The sequence below is a fragment of the Salminus brasiliensis genome, chromosome 1 (assembly GCF_030463535.1).
Source record: "Salminus brasiliensis chromosome 1, fSalBra1.hap2, whole genome shotgun sequence".
NCBI lineage: Eukaryota > Metazoa > Chordata > Actinopteri > Characiformes > Bryconidae > Salminus > Salminus brasiliensis.
The window spans coordinates 72,589,380-72,615,351 of NC_132878.1; the positions used below are offsets into that span (position 1 = coordinate 72,589,380).

Consider the following 25,972-nt stretch of genomic DNA (forward strand, 5'->3'; position numbering starts at 1 on the left):
GATTTATACCACTGTTATAGAGGTTACATCATGTTTTATTTCAATATACTATAATATAACATAAAGGACAAAAAGAAAATCCAGTAATAAAAAAATCAAACAAAAGGAAAGGTATGAATATAATAGAAATAATCATTAAATAACTAATGAGTTTTATCATCATGGGTTACTCAAATCAGTTTTAAACAAAATATCTCAATTGTTTCATTTTTCAGGTGCATAAACATAAAAGCGACTCTTTTCTTTTCCCATCTTTTCTTCTTGGCTTTAGGTACTCTAAATACTAGATACAAAATAATAATTATTATTATATAATTGCATTATTTTAAAGACATTGGCTGCCTGGTATCTTATCATGCTGGTTTTACTAACTGTAATTGTATCAAACCTAAATTCTCATCAGTTATTCATCCCTCATTCAAAGAATATCTGCGTTACCTGGTTAAAATCTGTGTCAGGATGTCCGAATTAGGACAAGACAACTACCTAACTACCTACCCAACATTATTTGTCCCTCTATGTCGAACTCAGAACCAAACTTTGTGTCTTCATACGACATCGGAAACTTCACCTATTTCTTCTTCCGGGAGAATGCAGTGGAGCATGACTGCGGCAGGACTGTGTTTTCCCGCGCTGCTAGAGTGTGTAAGAATGACATTGGTGGGCGTTTCCTGCTGGAGGACACCTGGACCACCTTCATGAAGGCCAGACTGAATTGCTCTCGTCCAGGGGAAATCCCCTTTAGCTACAACGAGCTGCAGGGCACCTTCTTCCTGCCTGAGCTGGAGCTGCTGTACGGCATATTCACCACCAATGTGTGAGTACAACCTGATATCTGTCAGTGCAGATGTGTTCATTTATCTTTCTGCCATATCTATGGAATGGAAAAGTATCCGTGTATCTGTATGCATGTCTATCTATCTGTCTGTCTCCCTGTCATTTGAAAATATGTCAGCATTAATGTCAGTTCCTTTTTCTTGAGTGAAATAAATTGAATGAAAAAGTGTTGCAGATAAATAAATAAATAAATAACGAGACACAGATGCATGCATACATTGAAACTTTATTAATGTTACTGTGCAGTGTTCATATATAATACAATATAATATTTGGTATCACTTCACTTGGATGGTCCATTGTAGATGCCCTATAGATGTTCACCTTACATTCATCTAACATTCAACTGAATGTGTATTAAATGCAGCTGAATTCTAAGTTGGATGTACATGACTATCTATTAAATGTGACCCTGCACCTAACACTAATCCTAACCTTAACCTTAACCGTACCCTTGAATCATCCCTAAATCCTAACCCTAACCTTTACCTAAACCTTAAATTATACACTAAAAGGTTCAGGTGAAGGTTAGGTGTAGAGTTACATTCAGTAGACAGTTATTTACATTCAGCTTAGAGATCAGTTGCGTTTAAAACACATTCAGTTGAATGGTAGTTAAATGTCAGGTGAGTATCTATGAGGCATCTATAATAGACCATCCAAGTAAAGTGTTACCAAATATTTATATATTTATATACGTTGTTCTTATAATTTATGTAAAGCATAGTATATAGATTCACAGAAAATCGCTTTTAGGGTTAAAAAGAGTATTCTATAATTTGGGGAGAAAAATTGATAGATGCCTATGTTGCTTATTTCCATACAGTTGAATTTAAACCTTTCTATAAACATGAACTAGACTGAAGTTGTGCTCTATCTGAAGATGGCGTTGGTCAGGAATGAGTGCCTTATTGATTTAAATGTCATTTCAATGTAAAGCAAATTGGGACAGACCACATTTTGTGCTTTTCTATCTCCTGAAATGTAGCTTCTGTGTGATAGGCAGCTGTGGACAGCCACATTTTTCACTTTATAGCCTCCAGTGTCTGACACCATATGAGTGAACACTAGAAAAGTGTTTGTGTGCGTGTGCATGTGTTTATGTCTGTTTGTGTCTAGACTTCATTCAGTCTCCATTCTCCCACAGAAACAGCATCGCTGCCTCAGCAGTGTGTGCCTTCAACCTGAGTGCCATCACCCAGGTGTTCAGCGGCCCTTTTAAATACCAGGAGAACTCTCGCTCCGCCTGGCTGCCTTACCCAAACCCCAACCCTGACTTTCAGGTAAGCTACCAGCAAAGACTGACACTGCAGCAGCAGTCCACATCTGCTCTGAGCACAGACTGCACTGAACAGTACTAAATTAGCCCTTTGTCCTTAGTCTGGAGTCAAAGTAGGATGCCCTCAGCTAACATTAGAAACCATAGAAACTGCCCCTATGATAATATAAACATGATTTAATTATTGATTTATTTCATATAAACCATAGCAAGACACTAGCTTTCCCGCACATGACTGTTTAAACATGATGGGTGTTTAATGATGAATGTGATATCCCACATTTATTGTACCTATCAAATGAGATTGTTCCTAAAACATGCCTGGAGCTGCACTTCACTTGTGTGCCTTGCCCAACTCAATTAAGTCAAGATGCCTCTTCATCTGTGCTATTATCCCTTTGTGTCTTGTGTGGTTATTCTCAGGAAAGGGTGACATTTTTCTATCTTAAACCTTGTCCACAAATCGTTCTTCCTTAGCTACTGTTAGGAAATTGGGCAAGCTTTACAGAACACAGATTCATTTCATTTAATTCAACCTACATCTACATTTATAAACCTGCATTACCTATTCCACAAAAACTTACATTTAATATTCAACCCTAATGAGAGACTGTAGCACACACCTCAGTTTATATCACAATACCTACATTTAGAGTTATTAATATTCAACCCTAATGAGAGACTGTAACACACACCTCAGTTTATATCACAATACCTACATTTAGAGTGTTATAAATATTCTGATAACATTCTAATAATAATATATATTCTGATCAAGAAAGCACAAAAAAATTAATACACATAACACAATAAAACCACAATGAAAACATGGTAGCTCTCAGAAAGGGATAATTGATTAAACACACTGCTCTTTTTTAGTGTGTGGACCATGCATACACTGGAACTCCTCTGGAGCCAGAGTTACACCAGTAAACACATAAACATAACCTTTACATTTCCGTTCTGACAGTAGAGTGTCCACTAGGGGACATGGGGAAAGATATTAAAAAGAACAAGAGTTCTGGGACAGGAACCAGACTAAAGTGATTAACAGGAGAGAAGCTTCAGGTAAACAACCAGATGTTGCAAACATCTTCACTTGTTCACAGTCTCACTTCACTTGTCTTTGGCAACTCAATTAAGTCAAGATGTTCCTCTGTTCGTACCTTTATCGCTTGATTATTCTCTGAAAAGTGGAAAGTGCAAGGTGAATTTTTATTTCTCCAGCTGCTGTCCAATTACCTAAAGCTTACAAACAGACTGGCTGTCTGAAGCCGCCGCCACTGCTGTGTTTGGTAATGGCGTTGGGGGGAAAGCTCAAGTATGATCCCACGCATCATTGTTTTTTGAGCCTCTCACTGTCACGCTCATTAATTTGACTTCATTTCTACGGCCACTGCACTGCTCATGAATTTATTAATAAAGCTCCCACCTTATAAAACTCTACGTCAGGAAATTTACAGCGATAAGGGGGCTAATAAAAAAGGCCATATCCGCGTCCTGCAGAGTGTTGCTGCCACTAATAATTTAACTGCGGCTTTCGCTCTTAATTTTAAGGCGCTCTTCAAAATCTGTGCGTTCTCTAACAGTCAGAATTGAAATTTCATCGAGGGACGCTGACTCTAAGTGATGATGAGGGGAAATGTGTGTGTGTGAGTGTTTATATCTCTGTGTATGTGTGTCAGGAAGCAGCTTAAATGATAGCAAGACTGCTAATCCTGATCCTTTTAATGTGCTCTAATTCGGTATGAGACCCGTGTCCAGCAGGGAAACTCCAGACACTTTTCACACAGTGAGGCTTTTTTTTTTCCAAAGGAAAACTGTCTGCTCAGCATGTATTTAATTTTTACACAGGATCAGCTGAATCGTAGAATCCAGTCTGGTCTTATTGAAGGCGATGGCTATACTACTTGATAACAGAGTTGCTGCAGCCCACGTGGGGTGGAGAAAAAAAGACTTTCTCCTTGTAGGAGATTTTGTCTTTTTCTTTTTTTTTTGTTGGCAGAACTGTGCAGGCCCCACTTTATCTCTGCTACCATGACATCTTCATCAAGCATTTGTCAACGTTGGAGAGCGAAGATTTACGAGCTTCGGATTTATTGCTTCCCGCATCGATGTAAAACTAGTAGCTGTATATTCCAACCATGAAAGACCAACATGGACCCATGCCCCAGCGAAATTATTTCTGCACTGATCCCCTGCTGATTGATGCTGATTACATCGAGCCTGGACCAGAAAGCAAGAGGTTTAGCCGAACTGCTCTGAATGAGCAGGAAAATTCGCATGTGCTGTGATGGTGGAGTGAGTTTACGCCTCAGAATGCCTCATCACGATAAACTAAACTCACCATCCACAGACAAACATGCTCTTAAGAAGAAATTGAGCAAAAGAGCTCCTCATCCTAAATATATAGACAGGCTTTGTATCTGGGGTTTGCTTTATTACTTTTGCACAAGCCAAAAACAAATAAATTAGCATGCTGCTAACGTGACTAAATAACCTTAGGTTACATAGTCTAAACTCATACACTTGCTCATGTAGATTCTGACACTAATCTAATAATAATAACAAGCAAGTCCCTGGAGGTTGCTAGGGTGTTGCTAGGCAATCGTTATGGTATTCCATGTAGGTAGAAACCTGCTTACACTACAGGCGTATGCACAGTCAGTGACTTTATCTACAACTAGACAGAATAATGTTTTTCTTATGAAATTGGTCCCATCCACTGCAACATACAGCGTGATTAGTTGATTCCTCGCTTCCTAATTATGATGGTGATGAATCTAACATGTACTAAAGTACTAAAGTACTACTGTAGGAGCTCTCTTGGTTCCTACCTAGATATCTTAACTTTCTAGATACCTAGAGAAAGAAGTCTCTAAGCAAAACTTTATAATCAAATATGGTACATCCAAGGTATACTTGCTATACCTGCACAGCTAAAGTACAACAAGAAACTTGAAAAAATTATTTTCATGTACTGAAAAGTCATTGTGCCATTGTGCCTAATAAAGGCCTAGAAAACACATAATGATGTTTTCGCTACTTGTGACCATACACAAATATAAACTTGCACCTGTGTCTGTTAGAATACACCCTTTTTATCTGATTCATAGTTTGTTTTAGAGGTGTAATCATTATTAGCATCTTTTTGGTTCTCAAAATATCTGTAGCTGTATTTGGATTTAGATGTGGGTGTGGCTTAAACCTGAAGCTTGTGTAATGTTAAATGGTGTGTTTGGCATATTATTGTGCTATCCAGTATAACAGGGGGGCTTTTTTACCCAGGAAATGCTGAACTGAACTCACATATTAGTCAGTAACTATGTGAATAAAAGTTAAATAAAAGACTTATGTGGATTATTTTTGTATATTGGGCTCAGTTATACAAAAATATATACAAATTCTTTACTGAAACATCCTCTCCTAAAAGCTTGTGGATCCATAAGCTAGTCCGCTCTGTCTGTATATTTACCGAGACCATGAGATACAGTTTAGGCAGAATCAACGAAAGCAGGAAGGTAAGCAAGGTTCAGGAACGTTCTCAGAGTGTACACTGAATGTGGAGGTCAAGTAAAGGAGTTTACCAATCACAAGCTGGAATCTACATAAAAATAGTGCCCCTCTGACTAGTATCTATAATTTGTATCTATCTAGAACATATTTGATGTTAATTCCCAATAACGTATTCTAGCATTTGTTTATAATAAGGGAAATTAATGCATGTGCTCAGGACATAATGAGAAAAGGAACAGCTGTTTAAGAAGGTCTCATAGATATATAATGAACACACACACACACACACTACATTTAAGTTAGGAGACAATCTTTGCTTTAGGGCCAAGATGTTACATTACCATGCATGAACGTGTTTCCCCACCTGCAGCTTAAAACGTACCAGACATACAGGCCACTACATATGTCACTGTCATTTTACAGCACTTGAGCAACGTCCCACACTTTAACAGCCCTTAATCCTGATGATGGTCACGGCAGCATATGCTCCACGGCCCCTCGCCAAATGACAGTTCAGGACCTGCGGCTGCTCAGGCAGAGAGAATGGGGAATAAATCAGGGAAATGGACCCCATACCTCTTCTTCTGCCCTGTGGCAGACTCTTCACTCAGCGGCCCTCCATGGCCCAGCGACCTGAACACGGCTCCACATTACACACACAAATAAGGCTTCTCCTCTGGAGCGCAGCCCTCTGACCGACTCCGTGGTTTAGCAGAGCGTTCGGCAATCTGGAGCGGCCACTGGGGGCCAGGCGGCCCGAGATTGATTTGTGCGAAACGAGTGTGATAGAGGATGCGAATGTGATGGCGCACACTAAAGATGCTTTCAGTCCCACTGGGGTCGTCTCGATCCCATCTGAACGATCTGCATCAACTGTCAATCACATAATATTTAATGGATCAGTGTTGGCTGTTTATGTTTATGTTGCTTGTCATAATAAGCATGATACATCTTATCTCTTTTATCCTATTATAATGACTTTTGTCATCTCTAAAAATGTCTTCTGGTTTTACAAGTCTCAAAAATAATATGTAAATGGCCTGTATTCTACATTTTGTCCACTTAAATACCAGGTATAACAATGAAACTGCATTTACATGTTGTTGCAGGTGCTTGCGTTGCAGCAGTGATAGCTTTGTGGTGCTGATGCTATTGGTGGTAAGAATTTGCCATTGCTGATCCATTTAATGCAATGTAATATCTGGTTTGCCATCTCCTATCTAATCTCATAATGTAAACACAGCATAAGGTGTTGGAACTACATCAGTTGGCAGATTGCCCAGATTATATATATATATATATATATATATATATATATATATATATATATATATATATATATATATACACCAAAGACCTCTAAAGTTGTGAGGTGGAGCCACCGTGGATCGGGCTTGTTTGTTCAGTGCTGTTGCACACATATCCAGCCAGAAAAATGTATCGGACTAAACCACCTTCTTCCATTGCTTGTCCACCATAGAAAGTTTTCTCTAGTGGACAGGGGTCAGCATGGGCACTTTTGACTCCACAGACCTCTCCTCAGCAGGCAGTGCTGCACCATGTTTAGTAACACGTTCCTCCAAAAATCATTGTTAAACATTTCTCTGGCTTGTGCCACAGTAGCGCTTCCGTCGGGTAGGCCTAGACAAGATAGCCTTAAAGCCTCGAGCATAGAGGAGCCTCAGGCGCTCAACACCCTGTCACCAGTTCTGGTTTGTCCTGTCTTGGACCACTGTCGGTAGGTACTCAAAAATGCTGACTTTGAGGCACTCACCGTTTGGATGATACTCTGACACTCTGAGTCGTCAAAGCCCTTGTCATATCTATCTATGTATACATATATTTATTTTTTGGCTTTGGCTCATCTGAATGTATAAATGTGTGTGCTTGTACAGATGAGCTAAAGCATTAGTATCATTTGGCTTGAATGTGTAATTTGAAACATATGTGGTACAAAAAATCAGGCTGGCATTACTTACTGGGACCAAATCAAAGCTGTGATGGTATTATTATATTTATCCATAACAAACTAGGTATTAGCCAACTATGTTCAAAGAATTGGGTCCAGACTGGGGATAACAATGTGTTTGGGACGTCCATTTATTTTAGAACAGAGATTAAATAGTTTGATTGCACTGGATTTTGGTAAACTGGTGATTTAAAAGGGCATTTTTATCTCTCTCCATCTCTCTTTCTCTCTCTCTCTCCCTCTCTCTCTCTCTCTTTCTCAGTGTGGTACTATAGATTATGGCTCCTACGTAAACCTGACAGAAAGGAACCTTCAGGATGCTCAAAAGTTCATTCTGATGCATGAGGTGATCCAGCCTATTGTTCCTGTGCCATACTTCATGGAGGATAACGTGCGTTTCTCTCACGTGGCTGTGGATGTGGTGCAGGGCAAAGACATGCTCTACCACATCATCTACCTGGCCACAGGTATGCTTAAATCACACAATGGATTCTTTACAATACACAGTATGTGTTACAATTTATATATATATATATATATATATATATATATATATATATATATATATATATATATATATATATATATATTATGCAGATAATGAAACCACACACATACGAGTACAGCTAATCCTGTCCTAATAGTACTAAAACTGCACTTTACTATTCACTGTTAAATACCTGCACTGTTTATATACACCAGATGGCCTAATTATTGAGTTGAATTATTGAGCATAGTGTTTCGACCACACCCTTTGCAACCAGTGGTATAAAACCAAGCCCATTGTCATCACAAAGGTTAGTGATTTTAATCAGCAGCAGTGAAAACATGTTCTCTTGATTGATGAATCACACTTCACTATCTGGCAGTCTGATTGATAAATCAGGATTTGGTGGATGCCAGTAGAACACCACCTACCATACTGCATACTGACTGCATAGTGCTGACAACAGAGTTTGGTGGAGGTGGGATGATGGTCTGGGGCTGCTCAGAGTTTGGGCTCAGACTCTCAGTTCCAGCAAAGGGTGATATTACAGCTGTAGCACACAAAGTCAGTTTTACACAATAACATGCTTCTAACTTTGCGGCTGGGTTTGGGGTTTGGGTTCCTGTTCCAGCATGACTGTGCTTCTGTGAACAAAGACCATAAACCATAAAGACATAGTTTGATGAGTGATGGTGTGAGGGACCTCCAGTGGTGACCTCAACTCCACTGAACGCCTTTGGGATTAACTGAAATGTCTGTTGAGAGCCAGGCCTTCTCGCCAATAACAGCACCTGATTTCATCAATGCTCAACTGGGCAGAAATTCCCACAGACACACACAATCCAGCAAGGAAATGGAAAGTCTTCCCAAAAGAGTGGAAGCTGATGGAGCTGCAAACAGGAACCAACTCCATATGGATCCTGTGGATTTAGAATGGGATGGCCATTAGCTCAAATAGGTGTGATAGTCAGGTGTACACATACATTTGGCCTTACAGTGTATGTGAAAGAGAATTGGACAGGTAGATCAGACTGTACATATCACGCCTGGTCTTGTATATAATTAATGCACTACCAGAGGTGATTCTTCATTGACTATCATTGACCACATGTAGAGTTTATATTATGTGATCTAGGACACTGATGAGCATAAAAATATGTTTCTCTACAAAATATTGAAAATAGACCTTTGTAACAGTAATACAATGATATCTGCCAGTATTGCTCTATGATTTGTTTGTGCAAAGTCCCATCAAAAATGTTCTATTTGAGGCAAGTCCTTTTTTCATTACCCACAGCATGTTCATTAGACTAATTTAATTATTATTAGTAGTCAATTTTTCAATTTATTTAAATCTGTCAAATTGTTATGCTTTTCAGAAAAGCAGACTTTAAAAATGTAAATCATGTGTGCAGGAGGGAAAACACCACTAATTGGTAGTTCATTTAATTAATTAATGTTGAAGCATACATAATTGGTTGCAAGGCTGAATGAAAGCAAAGTAACCGTGTCATATCACAGCTATTGTACATTTATCAATGAACACATTGTAAACAGCACCATTTCTGCCAAAAGTATTTAACAACCGTGACCGGACAGCTGTTAAGTATCCAGAATGTAAATATCTGGTCGAGTTTCTGCTAAATGACATGAAAATACATTGAATTACCTGTCAAACAGTGAAGATTACTTTGCCCAGATCATTTTCGACAAATTTCAAAACAGACAGCAATCAGTGTAATAGCAGCTATTTGCTAATTATGCTATTAGCGTGGCTCACACTGTTTTTCATAGGTCCATCACACCTGTTTCTCACAGCCAGCCTTAGATCTAGAAAGAGTTAGTGTAGAAACTCCGTCAGTGCAGGTGGGACAATTAAGAGCCATTTCTTAAAGATAAAAACACTTCATTAGACTTCCAATACAGAGCAAAATGCAGCCAGTTAGCCCACATAGCTGACCAGGGGCTATTTATGATTAAAGACATGCTGAAGTGGTAGTCGCAAATAATGCAAATGTATTCAATCAGCCAAGACATGTTTGTTATCTGATGTTTGCTTCTTCAGTTTAACATGGGAGCTACAAGGCGAACATAGCTAACAAGTCTAACAAGTAATGGAAGTCTTTACTCCACTACTTGGCATGGTACAATTGAATATGTGTGTTAAATTAACACCGCTGTGTGAAAGCTGTACTTAAGCCTGGCTAGCTCTGATCTGCTTCAAAGCCATGCTCTATTACAGCCACCATAAGGAGATACAAATTACATAGGGCTGAATTCTGAATTCTGCACTTAAGAATCAAATACACTTGAAATAAAAAGCTACTTCTATGGTCTAGAAGCAGTCTAGAACAGGGAATGTGGAGGAATATCTGTTCGACTGCTGTGAAAACTGGCAGATGATGTTGCTAAGACAACGTCATCAACATACAACATAAAAGATCCATGTGTCACCACATGTTGATTTGGGCTGTACCGTCTGCCTTTTTTACTGATAGTATTGCTCTTAGTTTAATTGTTCATTGTTTTTGAGGTTTGCTCTAATAGATTACTGGCGTTACTCTGTGGACGGCGTGGCAAATTAAGTAGCACTCGGCACAAGAACACTGTATGTCAGGGTCCTAGACCTAACCAAGTCTATTCACAGACTCAGTAAAAGTCAATGGTCTTTGTACTTAGCAATATACGTTCCATAAAACCTTTAAATCTCCACGAAGCTGAAGTCATTAAGATTAAATACTCCTGGGATAATATCTCAATGTAGGTATTGAACTCAATAATCCAGCCCTTCTTCATGCTAATGTGAGGGCCATTTACCGTTCTCCGAGCGCTCCCACAGCCGTATAATAGAGCAAAAAAAGAGGATCTTTCTTATTGAAATAGCACAAATGAGAATTCCTTCATATGCAGCGGAGCTGCAAAGGTGATTGTGTTGCTAATTCACATCTTTTTCCTTTCTGGGATCAGGATTAGAAAGAGCCACATTTGTGAGATTTGAATGAATTGCACATTCTCTTTGTGGTGCAAACACCATACAGCAGAGCAGTTGAATTTGGGCGGTGAAGATGTCAAAAATGTTATCTTGGACCTTTTTGCTGATTTTTCATCTTGATTACGGTGTAGAGACATTAGAGATGCTCCCCGAGTTCACTTCAACTACTGTCTTTCTTTCTCTCTCCCTCTGTGCCCCAGATTACGGCACCATTAAGAAAGTGCTCTCTCCGCTGAACCAGACCACAGGCAGCTGTCTGCTTGATGAGATCGAGCTTTTCCCACCCAGGAGACGGCAGCCCATCCTCAGCCTGCTAATCCTGCACAGCCGCAGTGAGCTGTTCGTGGGCGTCAGGGACCAGGTCATCAAAATCCCGCTCATTCGCTGCAACTTCCACAAGACCCGAGAGTGAGTCCTGCACACCTCATCAGCGCTAGCCTCTATATGATGTTGTCTGAATCCTCACAAGGCCTCTGCCATTGAATCAGCCCTGCTTTTTGAGGGATGTCACAGTAGAGCATGTTTTTGGATGTATGTTGATATACATCTGATTGATGCTTTAGCTGATTTAGCATGCTTTAGTTACTCTAAAGCCAGGGGTTCCCAACCTTTTGCAGCTCGCACCTCCAACAACCAACCACAAAAAGCTTCTGCAGCCCACAAGAGGGCTTAATTGACCAGGGCTGGGTTTCTCAAAAGCATCTTAGTGCGAAGATGGTTCACAAATGGTCGAGTCAGCATCTCACTGAGCACTTTCTCTACCACTTAAGATGCTACTAAGAGGCCTAGGTTCTAATAAACACCATAAAAATCCAAAACATGAATATATATATATATATATATATATATATATATATATATATATATTGCATTTTAAGCAAAATAGTTTCTATGTAGTACTGCTGTTAAGCAAAACCTTTACTAATGTATTTCGTTTTATTTTAGCTTTATTTTAGCCTTTTTTAAGAGCTCCCCCCATCACACAATGCAATTGTAGTCCTGGTAGAGTGAATGCTGCCCAACTACCACTAACACAGTGCCACTAGAACGCTGAACACAGTAGGAGAAGAACACTAAATCCTAATTCTGTTATGTCAGCTAATAAACGCACACACTAACTAGCACCACACTAAATTATGTTGGGAGAGGGAGTACTGTCCCGGCCACAGATGGCTATGGCATCAAACCTCCCGATGATAGGGCCAATGCTACCGATTTTATAAGGTTAGTTTTATATGGAAATATTGAAGAGCACTTTTTTTTGTATTGAAGAGCACCTTTTTGAGTGTATTTATTTGTGAGTTGCAAATTCCATAGCATCAAAAAGAGGGGGAACAAGGATGTAACTGTATGATATCGTTTATTTCTGGCAGTGTATCCAATATTTTTTTGAGCAGTTTAATTGGAATGGCCGCTCTCGTTTGACCAAACTCTTTTAAATAAAAATCCTCTGAAACACTCTTGAAAATTATGCATATAAATCTTTCATTAGGCAATTAATATTAGCTTATTAACTCAGCCTTAGCATGCGGGCGCTTTTAAATGGAGGCTCAGACCACCCTAGCCTGAGGGCAGTAGTTAGTAATGATTGTGTTTGACGTTGCGTCTCCAGGCTCTGTTTCAAGTTTGCTCTTCTAATCTCTGCTTGTGAGAGAGCAGAGACAGCAGAGTGTACGAGACAGCAGTGTGTGTATGTGTGCACGTGTGTGTGTGTGTGTGCTCTCTGTCCTCTCGTGAAGCAAACACTGCTCAGGCCTCTCCATTTGCATGTCAATGAGAAGTGCTGAGTTAAGCGCAGACGGACCGGACTTAGCCAAATTTAGCCCAGCGGCCCGGCGGGACGGGTCACACTCTCAGATGCAAAAGACAGCTGATTCAAACAGCTTGGCTTGAGCGGAAGATTCCTCAGCTGTAGCTTAGCACCATGTACACACACACATTTTAGATCAATGCCCTTTATAAAAGATCTAAAGGGAAATGCACTGGTTTTACACTATGTGTCCAAAAGTTTGTAGACACCTGCACCTGCAGCATTTCGTGCTTTTTGCTGAAGTAACAGCCTCTGCTTTTCTCAAAGGCTTTACTGTACAAGTTGCAGCACTGCAGTGAGGAGGATTTGATTGCATTCAGCCACATGAAAGCATTAGTGAGGTCAGGTACGGATGTTGAATGGTTAGTGCTGCCATTTCAGGTCATACCAAATGTATTGTCTGGAGCTCCATCTCTCCAGAGAACACAGTTCCACTGTTCCACAGCCCAAGACCAGGGGGCTTTATACCCCTTTAGCTCATGTTCGAAATTGGACACCTTTGGGTCATGTGTGGCAGCTCCATAGTGTCATATTCTTTTGGTTAGTGCTTCTCTGTGGAGATTATACAAGCTGTATTGTGCAAAAGCTAATTAGAGTTATTCTCTCTCTCTCTCTCTCTCTCTCTCTCTCTCTCAGAGCGTGTGTAGGGGCAAGGGATCCGTACTGCGGTTGGGATCTGGTGCTGAAGAAGTGTACGATGCTGGAGGACAGTGTGAGCATGAGCCAATGGGAGCAGAGCATCACTCAGTGCCCAGTAAGTGTTCAGAGATTCTGTCTTATTTTAAATCTAGTTCACAGTCAGAACTATTTAGACATACATTAGTTTATATCCATTTCTTACCCAAAAAAAGGAACCAATTAATCAAATATAACTAAAACGCATTCAAATCACCACCTTCACATAAGTGCATCACGACGCATCGATGCAGTTCTACCCTCTTGTGTACTGTGAGTATTCAGTGTGCATCATTCACCCCCTCCACGGCTTGACCTGGTGAAGGAGCTTTAACAGCATCACTGCAGATCCGGTCAGCGCTGGACAGTGATGGATGTGTCTGCCGCTTCTGCACTGCCAGCCATGTGCAATCAAATCTATCCTCATTATTCCTTGCGGATTTAGGATGTTTTTATTTACCCTTGTGAAGAGTAAATAAAAACACTGTCTCCTGGGAAAACAGGTAGATGCTGCTAAGAGATAGTTCACATTGCACTGCGTTAAAGGCAGAGCTTTATTTTCTTCTAAAATAACAAACAAAGGCTCTTCTCCTGTTCATTTATACTGTGTTAGGGGCAGCTTAAGACTTATGTAGACAGATTTCTGGAAATATTAGTAATGATAGTGATAGTGAAATTAGTAATGATAAAGATAAATGAAAAAGGTGATTGAAAATTAATAAAAGAATGTTTTATTTCATTGCATATATAAATGTTTAACAAAGATAGCACTAGTATCTTGATCCACATCATTACCAATTCTATTTTTTAATAAAATGTTATTTCACTCAAAAATCAATGTTCAATATTTTTATTAGCATATTTTCTTATGCTTTACCAAGGGTGCACATTGTTCTGAAAGGTATTTTCCCTTATCTCCTTTACATTTCTTGTTTTATATATTTCTATTAAAAATTGTTACAGAACAATTACAGTAATAAATTTGTAGCACTGACATTAGTTGTAACCAGCACTCTAACTCAAATTCTAACTAAAACTCGAACTTCTCTCGAACTTCTCATTAAAACTTGACATATTGATATTTTGTGATTATATTCAACTTACTTCAATTCAATTTAATTCTTATTATTATTATACTATACAGGGTTGTACAGAAAGACTGATAGGCTAAGTCTCCGGTGCAGAATAGGTAGGACCTGGTACAATAGTGCAAGGTCTAGAGACAACAAGTACAAAAATATCCAGGTGTGTATGCACATGTGTGCAAACTAAGTTACTATACCAATAGTACATGGGGATAAATATGACCAGTGATGTGTTGTGCATGTCAGTGAAGAGTAAAACAAGGAGTTCAGGAGTGTATGCTGAGGTAGACCAGAGTGTGCAGGGCAGGAATGAGCATAGCAGCTAATGTTTAGGTTTCAGTGCATATATATTCCAATATATCCTGTTTCCAGATGAGTTTTGTGTCTCTATTTTGGAGATTTCTCTGGTAATCTGAGTGACTGTACCTACAGCAGACGTCAACTGATGACACTCTAACTGCAGATGAATAGCCTCTTTTCTCAGTCATCCATCACCTCATTTTGTCTGTTAGATCATTACTCCAGTTCAGCCATTCACTAAACCTCAGGTAGCACCCGGATCACGTTCAGGTTTGGCCGTTTAATGAAACTATAATTATCGCTCTCTCCACATGCATCAATTTTTGAGCAGTGAGCGCCGCCAGAGTCCTGGATCTTCACATGGTTTCATTTTCTGCAGTCTGTTTGGCACAGCGCACCTCATGGCATCGGTTACCGCAGCTCTGGCAGAACACACACGCATGCACACACACACGTCTCATATAGCCTTTGAAGCTCATTGTCCAAAGCAGTAGGGCTTACATCATGCATCAAGTAGATCATACAGCAATATAAGTTTGATATCTGAAGCTCTTTTTGGTTTTGGTATTATATACTTCACTGCCTCTGGGTAGACTGAACTGGACAGGTTATTCTGCCTTTCATTCAATTCAATTTAGTTTTAATTTAACGAAAGATAGAATACATGATCATTATATTAAATATATATTAAATCTGTTCTACTAATTTTCATTTATTTGTTATATATAGTTTTTGTTAATTCTATATAATTCTATATGAACTATAGTTCTTATAGGTAATTGTTTATCATTGTGAAACCCTGAGCGTCCTTCAAATGTCCTGTGTATAAAAAATATTACTATCAGTAGTAGTAGCTGTAGTAGTGCTAGTATAAATGTAGAGGTAAACATAAATGTAGAGTATGTATAAATGTATAAATGTAGGGGTAGACAAGTAGAAGTAAAAAGTAAGTAAAAGTAGACAAGTAGCTCACTTTAGCAGTTGGTTCATTTCAAGATAATTGGATGAAGATTATAGTATTGATTAATAGGAGTTACTTAATATTAATAAATGACTAATGTAATGTACTAGTGTAGGGCTTTAACATGATGACTATGTTATCTGGTTGCTTTGAAGTAATAACTAATTATAACTTTTATGGTCAGAATTATATTTGGTTGTTGTTCTGGAATGTGACCCTGCATGCAGTCAGTACAGCACCAGAAGCTTGTGGAACTTGGCTTGACCCCCAAACCTCTGCTCTCAGGGAGCTGCTGAGTTGAGCCTAGCAGAAGCGGATCCTGAAGAGTGGGCATATAAAACACAATTATTATAATTATTGTAAATTCTAACCAGGAGGGCACCTGCACAGTCTAAAGAGCAGCAAGGCACTCACCACATGCTTGAGGCCAGTATAGCGTCCAAAGCCCAACATTCCGTTCCACATTCTCTCTGATTATGGGTTCAGTAATCTGTGAATGTGGATCTAATCAGAGAGGACTGAAGAACCAAGATCAGGTTTAACAGGAGGGGGTATTGCCTATCCCTGAAGTTCATCACAGTTTTTAAGACGTACTTGCGTGTCACTGTCAGTTGTCCACTTCTCCAAACTGACTGAAAACCGTCCGACTATATCTGATGCACTTTACTCACTGGCGTTTTATTCACAAAAGCTGGAATTAAACGAGAGTGTATGCGTGGAAATAAACTCTGCACCCCGCGTGTTTTCTCTGTAGAGAACAGTTTAACTCACTGAATTACCCCGTCTTTCCAAAGGCTTCAGAGGACGCTCTATAAAAGCACGTTTAGAGGAAAAGAGGGAACTTTCAAAGCGAGATTGTTTTCACTTTTCAACAGTGTTGAAAATGTGGTTCTTTTATGAGAACGGTGCACAAAGAGCACAAACAATATTATTTTCTCCCACCCACAGAAGGTCGGAGGTTTTCATTTTTTCCTTCAGCTTTTCTGTTGCTTCTTCCAACAGAACAATCTCTCCTTCAGTCTCACTGCTTCCTATGCTTTCACCACACTCCGCCTGCTGTTAACAGCGTGTGTCATTGTGTGTGCAACACTGGAGATGTTAATAATTTCAGCATAATGACAGTTTCACAATAACGTTTCATTTTTCAAATCCTCATATCATATTTTATGAGCATATTTGTTCATTGTGGGGCGGCTTCATTCACGCTGGTACTATTTTGAGCCTCAGAGTAATGAGATGAAGGTTTTATTTTACTTTGGATCCAATAACCTGCGACTGCGACTTTATCCCGTTCCTTCATCTCTCTTTTCATTTCTTTTGTTGACATTGATTTTGTGTTCCTTTGAACTCTTTTTGTCTTTTACTGAATGCTCTAAACTCTGTGTGTGTGTGTGTGTGTGTGTGTGTGTGTGTGTGTGTGTGTGTGTGAAGGTGAGGAATGTAACTGTGGACGGTCACTTTGGCCCCTGGTCCAGTTGGAGGACATGTAGCCATAGCGATGGAGGAAGTATCGGGTCATGCCAGTGTCGGACGCGAGCTTGTAACAGTCCGAGTCCACAGTGTGGAGGACAACAGTGCCAGGGTACCAGCGTGGAAGTGGCCAACTGCTCCAGGTACACACACACACACACACACACACAAAGATTTATCATGAATATAATTGGAACTGACCAACTGGAATATTCTTTGAACGGTAGTAAGTGGAGTTATATCTGCTTGCACTATTAGAAACCCCTTGTATTTCCACTTACTGGCCACTTTATTAGAAACCCCTACCATGTACTACCACTCACTGTCCACTTTATTAGAAACATCTACCATGTACTTCCACTCACTGGCCACTTTATTAGAAACATCTACCATGTACTTCCACTCACTGGCCACTTTATTAGAAACCCCTACCTTGCACTTCCACTCACTGGCCACTTTATTAGAAACCCCTACTTTGTGCTTTCACTTACTGGCCACTTTATTAGAAACATCAACCATGTACTTCCACTCACTGGCCACTTTATTAGAAACCCCTACTTTGTGCTTTCACTTACTGGCCACTTTACTATAAACATCTACCATGTACTTCTACTCACTGGCCACTTTATTAGAAACCCCTTCTTTGTGCTTCCACTCATTGGCCATTTTATTAGAAACCCCTACCTTGTGCTTTCACTCATTGGCCACATTATTAGAAACCCCTACCTTGTACTTTCACTCACTGGCCACTTTATTAGAAACATCTGCCTTGTGATTTCCACTTAGGGGCCACTTTATTAGAACCCCCTACCTTGTGCTTCCACTCATTGGCCATTTTATTAGAAACCCCTACCTTGTGCTTTCACTCATTGGCCACATTATTAGAAACCCCTACCTTGTACTTTCACTCACTGGCCACTTTATTAGAAACATCTGCCTTGTGCTTCCACTTATGGGCCACTTTATTAGAAACCCTACAACATACTTAAAAGCTCCAGCCTATTTGCTGTACAACAGTCTAAACAAATCCAATCAAGACAGAAAACATGTCAACTAAGTACTAGTATGAAGCCTATAACAGTACCAGATTGGTCAGTAAATGGCAACTATGTGTTTTTCCTCAGAAATGGAGCGTGGACTCCATGGACAGCATGGGCCCCCTGCAGCACCAGCTGTGGCATCGGCTTCCAGGTCCGCCAGCGATCCTGCAGCAACCCAACCCCACGACATGGGGGCCGAGTGTGTGTGGGCCAGAATCGTGAGGAAAGGTAAGTAAGAACCTTGTGTGTAAGCCATCTAAGCAGGAAAGAAAGATGTTTCGGGTCAAGCCTGAATGTTAATGCTGTGACATTGGCTATTATATAGCACACATTTTCTATCTCCCTTTTCAATAATCTTATTTTTATAGCCTATAGATAAGCATGTGTGCAAGATTTCAGCGGGACTGCAGTTCAGAAGCTGTATATGTGTAAGCTGCACAAACCTTGACCCTTGAGTAATGGAAAAAGCAACATGTTCATATTCTTTAGATTCATGTTCAGTTTCTTTAGATTCATGTGTTTGAGTTCATCTGGATGTGTTTTCATTTGAACAAAACAAAAGGAGGCCTTCACTGTGCAGTTTCAGATGCCAACTGTAAAACATGCTATGCTATGCTTGAAATACACAGTGCCTTGCAAAAGTGTTCACCATTTTCGTGTTTTGTTACCTCACAACCTGGAGTTAAAATGGATTATTTGAGGATTTGCCCCACTTCATTAACAGAACATGCCTACAACTTACTGCACATTTTATATTTTATTATTGTGAAACAAACAACAAATAGGACAAAATAACAGAAAACTTCAGTCTGCATAATAACAATTCCCCCCTCTAAAGTCAGTACTTTGTAGTGACACTTTTTGTGGCAACTACAGCTGCAAGTCGCTTTATTTTTTTATGAGCTTGCCACATCTTGCCATTCCTCAAGGTAAAACTGCTCCAGCTCCTTCAAGTTAGATGGTTTCTGCTGGTGATCGAGCAATTATTTGCTAAGACATTATTATTTACAACATTTACATGTTTCCCCTTAAACCACTAGAGTGTTGCTTTAGCAATCTGCGTTGGGCCCATCTCAGTCTTAAATAACTGACAGATCGAAACAGGTTTTGCTCAAGAATATCCCTGTATTTAGCACCATCCATCTTCCCCTTGGACTCGGACCAGTTTCCCAGTCCTTGCTGCTGAAAAACATCCCCACAGCATGATGCTGCCACCACCATGTTTCACTGTGGGGATGCTGTTCTTGGGGTAATGATGTGTTGATTTTGTGCCAGACAAAGTGTTTGCTCTGCTCCCCGAAAAGATTAATTTGGGACTCATCTGACCAGAGCACCTTCCTCAATACGTTTGGAGAGTCTCCCACATGCCTTTTGGCAAACTAAAAATGAGCCTTCCTATTTTTGTCTGTAAGTAAAGGCTTTTTTCCTGGCCATTCTTCCATAAAGCCCAGCTGTGACACGATCCTTGAAAAAGGGAGCGTGGCCACTGCGACCCAGTAGTCAGCCAAGCACTGAGACAGACACAGATGAGTTCAATGCTTACCCCGAAGGGGCCTTTATTAACACCACCCATCACCAACACCAAAACGAAACTTAAACAAACATAATTATACGCTCCAAGGGAGGCTCTACTGAGAACCAGGTTAAGTTATTCCTGGCTTCTTCCCTCAGTCTCTCGTTGAGAATTTCTGCTCTCCTCTGTCCCTCTTCTCCTGTGAGGGCTAAACTCCCTTTTTGCTCCACCTGTGGTTCTTTGTCCTAAACAGCGCAGCATTAGGGCGGTGTGCATGGTATCGTGGGGGCTGGCCCACAGATCCCCTGCCTCCTTACCTGAGTGAAGAGAGAGTGTACAGCTTATTCGGGTGGTATGGACAGATACTCCAGTCTCTGCTTGGGAACTCTACAGCTTTTTCAGGGTTTCCTTTGGTCTCTATGCTGCCTCTCTGATTAATGCCCTCTTTGCCCGGTCTAAAAGTTTTGGTGGGCCCCTCTCTTGGCATGTTTGTTGTGGTACCATGTTCTTTCCATTTGATGTTAATGGATTTGATGGTGCTCCGGGGGATCATCTGAGATTTTGCCCTGCCTTGTTTGGAGATCTCCTTGGTCTTCATGGTATTGTTTGGTTAATGGTGCTTCTTGCTCTAGGGCCCTTCAGAAAAGGTGTGTATATACTGACAGATCATGTGACACTTAGATTGCACAGGTGCACTTTATTTCACTAAGCTCAAGCTTCCCCAGCTCAAGTCTGCATGTTTACGACTTATGAAAATGAAAATACTAGAGATTAGACATAGACTTCTGCACTAATGACTGGAGATGTAAATTGATTTGCCGGTACATGACTTGATGAGATTAAAGCTATTATCTTTAGTACAGGGAGTCATGTGTTGTGTGCTAAACACATCTTTTATGTTAGTGGGAGGCCAGTGCTTGCAATCAAATCCTCTGTTAGCGCCACACTCTAGCCACTTAGATGTGTTTTAGGACTCTTTTAAGATGATAAAGTCGAGTGATTAAAGCTGTACGCTCGGTAATGGACTTCGGCTCACAGACCTGAGAATTCCCTTACATTTGAAAGGTAATACTTAAAGCTTACTTTATACTTTCTGCTTAAAAACTAAAAGTCTTACTTATATCTGCAAACTCATGACTTGTTGATGCCTCTGGATATTTTACAGCACTGTTTCTTCATGATCTAGAACTTCATAATCTACATATTGCTATTATTTTATTGGAAACTAGACATTGTTTGGTATTTTAGTCATTTTAATGACTTTGGGAATGACATGAATGTAATGATTAATTAGATACTATAGATCATCTTCTGCAGTAATTTTCTGTCTTGAGATGTAAGTTAAAAATATGAGCCGTTTAAATACAAATGTAGTAAAACTTTATTCTGGATAATCATTTCATTACACCTCTTTTTACTGATTAGTTGAAAGCTCTGAAGGTGTACAAGACAAACCTATTCTAATCATTTATAGATTTATTCAGAGCCAAACTGGTTTTATATTATTGATCCCATTTTTTGAATGATGGTGAACCTGTGGCTGTTGCTCTGCTCCTTCCTCATAAAAAAAACAAAAAAACATTTCTCCTCTGCCCAAGCTGCCCAGTCCAGAAACCACACTAAAAACAGAAAGAAACAACCACTGTAAATACACAAGGCTCCCACTAAAGCACTTTTCTTTTCTAATTGAAGGCTATTATTGATTAACATTAGAGAACTGATTGCATAGCTAGAGCAGTTCTGAAGTGTAGCGCTTTCCTGGAGTTGAAGTTTGCTAAGCGGTCCACAAAGTGCGTGAGAAATTGGACCGGATGGTGTGGGATGTTTCAATAAACTGATAGCCAAAAGAGATAAAATGCTTTTTTCTGGCTTTCTTTCAAACATCAGGCACTGGAGAACACTCACAGCTGCGATATTTGCATCCTGGGATTTATCTTTGGAAAAGGTTTCTCCCGCATTCTCTCCTATCTCTGGTGATGATTTATGACTTTGTTGTGTTTGCCTCCCTCCTCTATCTCCTCTCCATGCTCTCTTTTCGTGTGAGGAGAGGAGAGCAGCAATGGTGTGAGCTACCCGCTGTCTCTCCTCAGGTTGCCATGGAAACACACGCAGAGCTGAAGATGCATTGGAGGCTGTGCTTATATAGTTTTGGAGGGAGAGAAACTCTGGGAATGACAAGCTGAGCTGAACAGTCTTGTCACTTTTCCTAAACATCAGTGTTCACTTTTCCTACTTCCATGGTTATGATGCACTCAATTCCACTGGTTACTCTGTATCTATTTCCATATTTCCACTACCTGTATTTCCATTGTAATTCTAAACCCACTTTCGTGGTTATGCTAGATCCATTTCTCTTTACTACAGAAGTGCTGAGTGAGAAAGTTACGAGCACAAACTTGAAGATGTGATTGTTGTGATGTCTGGCAATGCAGCACACAGCCGTGAGGGACTCCAGTGCCTAAGGGGATGGCGAACAATGTCCTGTTTCAAAATCTGTCTCAGGCCTAAAAACTTAGAAAGTCTACAACCTAGTTGCAGAGTAATGGCCATAGTTCAAGTAAGTAGAGTTTGTGGACCAGCTTCTGGGAAACACTATATGGACATTTGCTATGTGCCTTCATCTTGTGATGATTTGAGAGAAGACTGTGGGGGGGACTCGGGTGGCTTTTGCTTTGTGGTAGGACGCCAAGTCCCCCCTCTGATGTGTTGAGCCGGGAGTGATAGATGACAGGGTTAAAGGGAAAGTGACGGGGTGGTGGAGGGTTGTGTAGACTTGTCATGGACACTTGGACAAGGTAGAGATGGAATTTATATGTTAGATTAGGGAGGAGTGGCTTCAGGCATGTTTCTTCTCCCAAAATTCAGTTATTTCATAAGTCCACAAAGTATTGGGACACTTGCTTATTCATTCTTTCTTCTGAAATCAAGGGTATTAAAAAAAAAGCTTATCCTGCTATTGTTGGAGTAACTGTCTCTACTATTCAGGGAAGACTTTCTACTAGATTTTAGGGCATTTAGGATTAGATTGCTTTCAATGACAAGAGCATTAGTATATTACTAATATATTGGATGATCACCACCCCACCTCATCGCCAACTCATCTGAAAAAAGTATTGAATGGAGCACCATCATTCCAGAGAATACATTTCCACTTCTCCACAGCTCAGTATTGGGTAAACCTCCAGCCCATGTATTCCTGTGTTTTACACCTTGACCTTGCACATCTGTGTCCGCAGTGGGTGCAACTTAAAGTAGCTGAATGCATTCCTTAGAAGGGGTGTCCACAAACATTTGGACATGTAGTGTATAATGATGTTAAATGCTAAGCTGATGTCGATAAACAGCATTCTGACTTAAGTGTCATTGTAGTCCTGGTGTCATGAGGCCCAGTAGATTTGGGAAAAAAGGCATCCTCACTGGAGCAGTTCTGATTGCTGGCATATTGGTGGGAGTCCAGTGTAGGTGGAATGGAGTCCTGTATGTCAGCCAAAACCAACTGCTTAACGTATTTCCTGACTATTGGAGTAAGTGCAACAGGGAAGTAGTCATTATAGCATGTTACTGATAACTTCTTTGAGCACATGTCCTGGGCCCTTGTGTGGCTTCAGTCCTCTAAGGGTTCTCCTCACATCAGCTTCAGTCACAGTCAGCACTTTGTCACCAGGTAGAGGCGTGATTCTCACCGCTGCCTCTGTGCTAGATGTTTCAAAACATGAAGCTGGCATCTGGGAGGGTGGCGTCAACGCTGCAGGCGAGGTGATTCCTCCTCCTGTAGTCAGTGGCAGGTTGAAAACCTTGTTACATGCATCATGGTCTTGTGAAATGTTCTTGCATTTCTGTTGCATAGGATGTCTTAGCAATCCTTGTGCCAGTGCTGAGGTTGGTCCTGGGTGCCCTGAGCGCTGCTTTGTCACTGGGCTTCTGGTTTAGTTTTCTAGTGACTGAATAATCCCACCATTATCCACACTTCTTTCCTCTTTTTGGAAAGGAAACATGTTGATAAAATATGGGGAGTAAATGTCTTACTTATGAGTGCTTAGGTATGAAACTTTGAGAGTGGTTGTTCTGTAGACTGCATCACCAAGAGCCCCAAGCAAATCCTTAGCAATGGTGTATTATATTAACACTAACAATGAAAACCAATGGTAATAGTTACACTAAACCATTTACCAGTCCTGTGATTTCACTACACTCAATGTCATGGTTCAGCTGTACCAGTTTCCATGGTTACACTACACTCATTGGTGTTGTTTCACTAAGACCAATATGCATAGTTATACAACATCCATTTCCATAGTTACACAACTCCCACTTTGTAGGTAACTACACCAACTTCCATGTATGTAAGCAGACATGACCTATAACTGGCTGAATTCTATTACAATACAAATGAAGCAAAAAAAAAAAATCAAGCAGAGTAAATCTTTGTAGCTCCCCTAGTTCTGAATTTATCTGTACTGTTGATACTGCAGCTCACCTGCACCCCCTACCACCCCACCACCTCCTACATCCAAGGTGCTGGAGCCTTGATGCTTTGGCTTGGCCGGTGTAAAGGTTGTGAATAATCAGTGTGTGAGGTTGGCTTCAGACCAGCTGCACTTTAAAGCGATAGTTCAGGGAAACACCATGTTTACACAATCCCCTCCCCCCTTACCCCTAATGTAATCAATCACTTTTTCATGTCTGAAATTGCTTCTTAAATTTCACACTGGAGCTACGAAGCTAATGTAGCTAACATGTAATAGAAGCTTTAGGATTCTCTAATAGACTTATTTATGTGGCTTCTGACACTATTAGAGTCACTGTTATCTATAAACATAGACTAAAGGACAGAGCATAGCTAAACACAGTAGCAGCATGAAATTGTATAGATAACAGCATGTCATGCAGTACACTACATTAGCCTCTGGGCTCCAGTGTAAAAATAAAAAGGCAAACTGTGGAGACATCCGATTGACTGATTGACTATTGGATTTTTTTGGCGCACTGTCGCTTTAAATCTCCCTCCGTTTTTACCTGGTTGTCTTGAATGCAGTACCCCTGGCCCAGAGGTGAACAATGGCAGTGAAAGCGTTTTGGCCCTCCGTTTTAATCTGAGGAAAAAAGAGCGCTGGAAGTGAGTTAATGGCTTGAACATGCTTTTGTTAGTTTCTTAGCAGGAGTCCGAGTTGGAGCCGAAAGAGAAAGAGCCGCATTCTTGTGTTTTTGTTGGAGGTGGGCTTCACCCCCAGCTCGATTCTTTCTGCTGCAGTATGAAAAGTGGCTTGGTTTCAGCCGTTAATAGTAAGCAAGGGTCTTTTTTTCAGAAATTCTCTCCTGCTCTGCCACTGGGCGTCTGTTCAAAGGCACTGAGTGTGTGTGTGCAGTCACACTTCACACTTCGCTCTGCTCACGCCACACAGCTGCCAGATGGCACCGACCCTCACACACACACACACACACATACACACAACTCCACTGTGGGCCTGCCACCGTCAGCCGTCAGGTGTTTTGTATGGGAGTGTGTAGGTGTGTGTGTGTGTGTGTGTTTGTTTCAAACATTTTGTAGACCTGACATTGTGAGAAAAACAGACAAAAATAGAGAAACATGACTAACTTACAGGGACAAAAATGTCCTGACTTCCACGTCACATATTCTGTTTATTAAATGTCCTGACATTCCCTTACAAAACAGGCATAAAAATGTCTGTTACTGTGAAGTAAATAAAGATGAACTCCAAAAGGCATAACATTAAATGTGACACATTCTTTTCAACATTTTAAGCAAGATTAGTGTATTTCTGTTTTGTGTATTTCTACTCAGGCTACTTTTGATAGGGCTCTTGCCTTGTCACACACTTTTACCAGTTGATGAAATAAATCAAAATTAAAATAATTGATGTTCATGAAGCAGGAGAAGACTAATCCAACATAGCAAAGTGTTGTTAGGTAGCTGTTTACACAGTTTGCGGCAGTTGAAGTCTGCCATAGACTTCTCCATCGCAGTGCAAGAAACAAGAATACACATTTTATTTCCGTTTGATGTCACAGTTTGTGGG

General features: G+C 40.3%; 1 protein-coding gene across 4 annotated transcripts in view; it reads left to right on the forward strand.

The window, feature by feature from the left end:
- sema5a (sema domain, seven thrombospondin repeats (type 1 and type 1-like), transmembrane domain (TM) and short cytoplasmic domain, (semaphorin) 5A) overlaps positions 1 to 25,972 on the forward strand; it is a 192,529-nt gene that overhangs the window by 108,854 nt on the left and 57,703 nt on the right. For all 4 annotated transcript variants that reach the window (XM_072688679.1, XM_072688672.1, XM_072688694.1 and 1 more), the window contains 7 exons: positions 532 to 817; positions 1,985 to 2,120; positions 7,864 to 8,068; positions 11,281 to 11,488; positions 13,527 to 13,644; positions 17,343 to 17,524; positions 18,506 to 18,649. In XM_072688679.1, the coding sequence (XP_072544780.1) occupies positions 532 to 817; positions 1,985 to 2,120; positions 7,864 to 8,068; positions 11,281 to 11,488; positions 13,527 to 13,644; positions 17,343 to 17,524; positions 18,506 to 18,649 (1,279 nt within the window). The remainder of the gene's footprint in view (positions 1 to 531; positions 818 to 1,984; positions 2,121 to 7,863; positions 8,069 to 11,280; positions 11,489 to 13,526; positions 13,645 to 17,342; positions 17,525 to 18,505; positions 18,650 to 25,972) is intronic.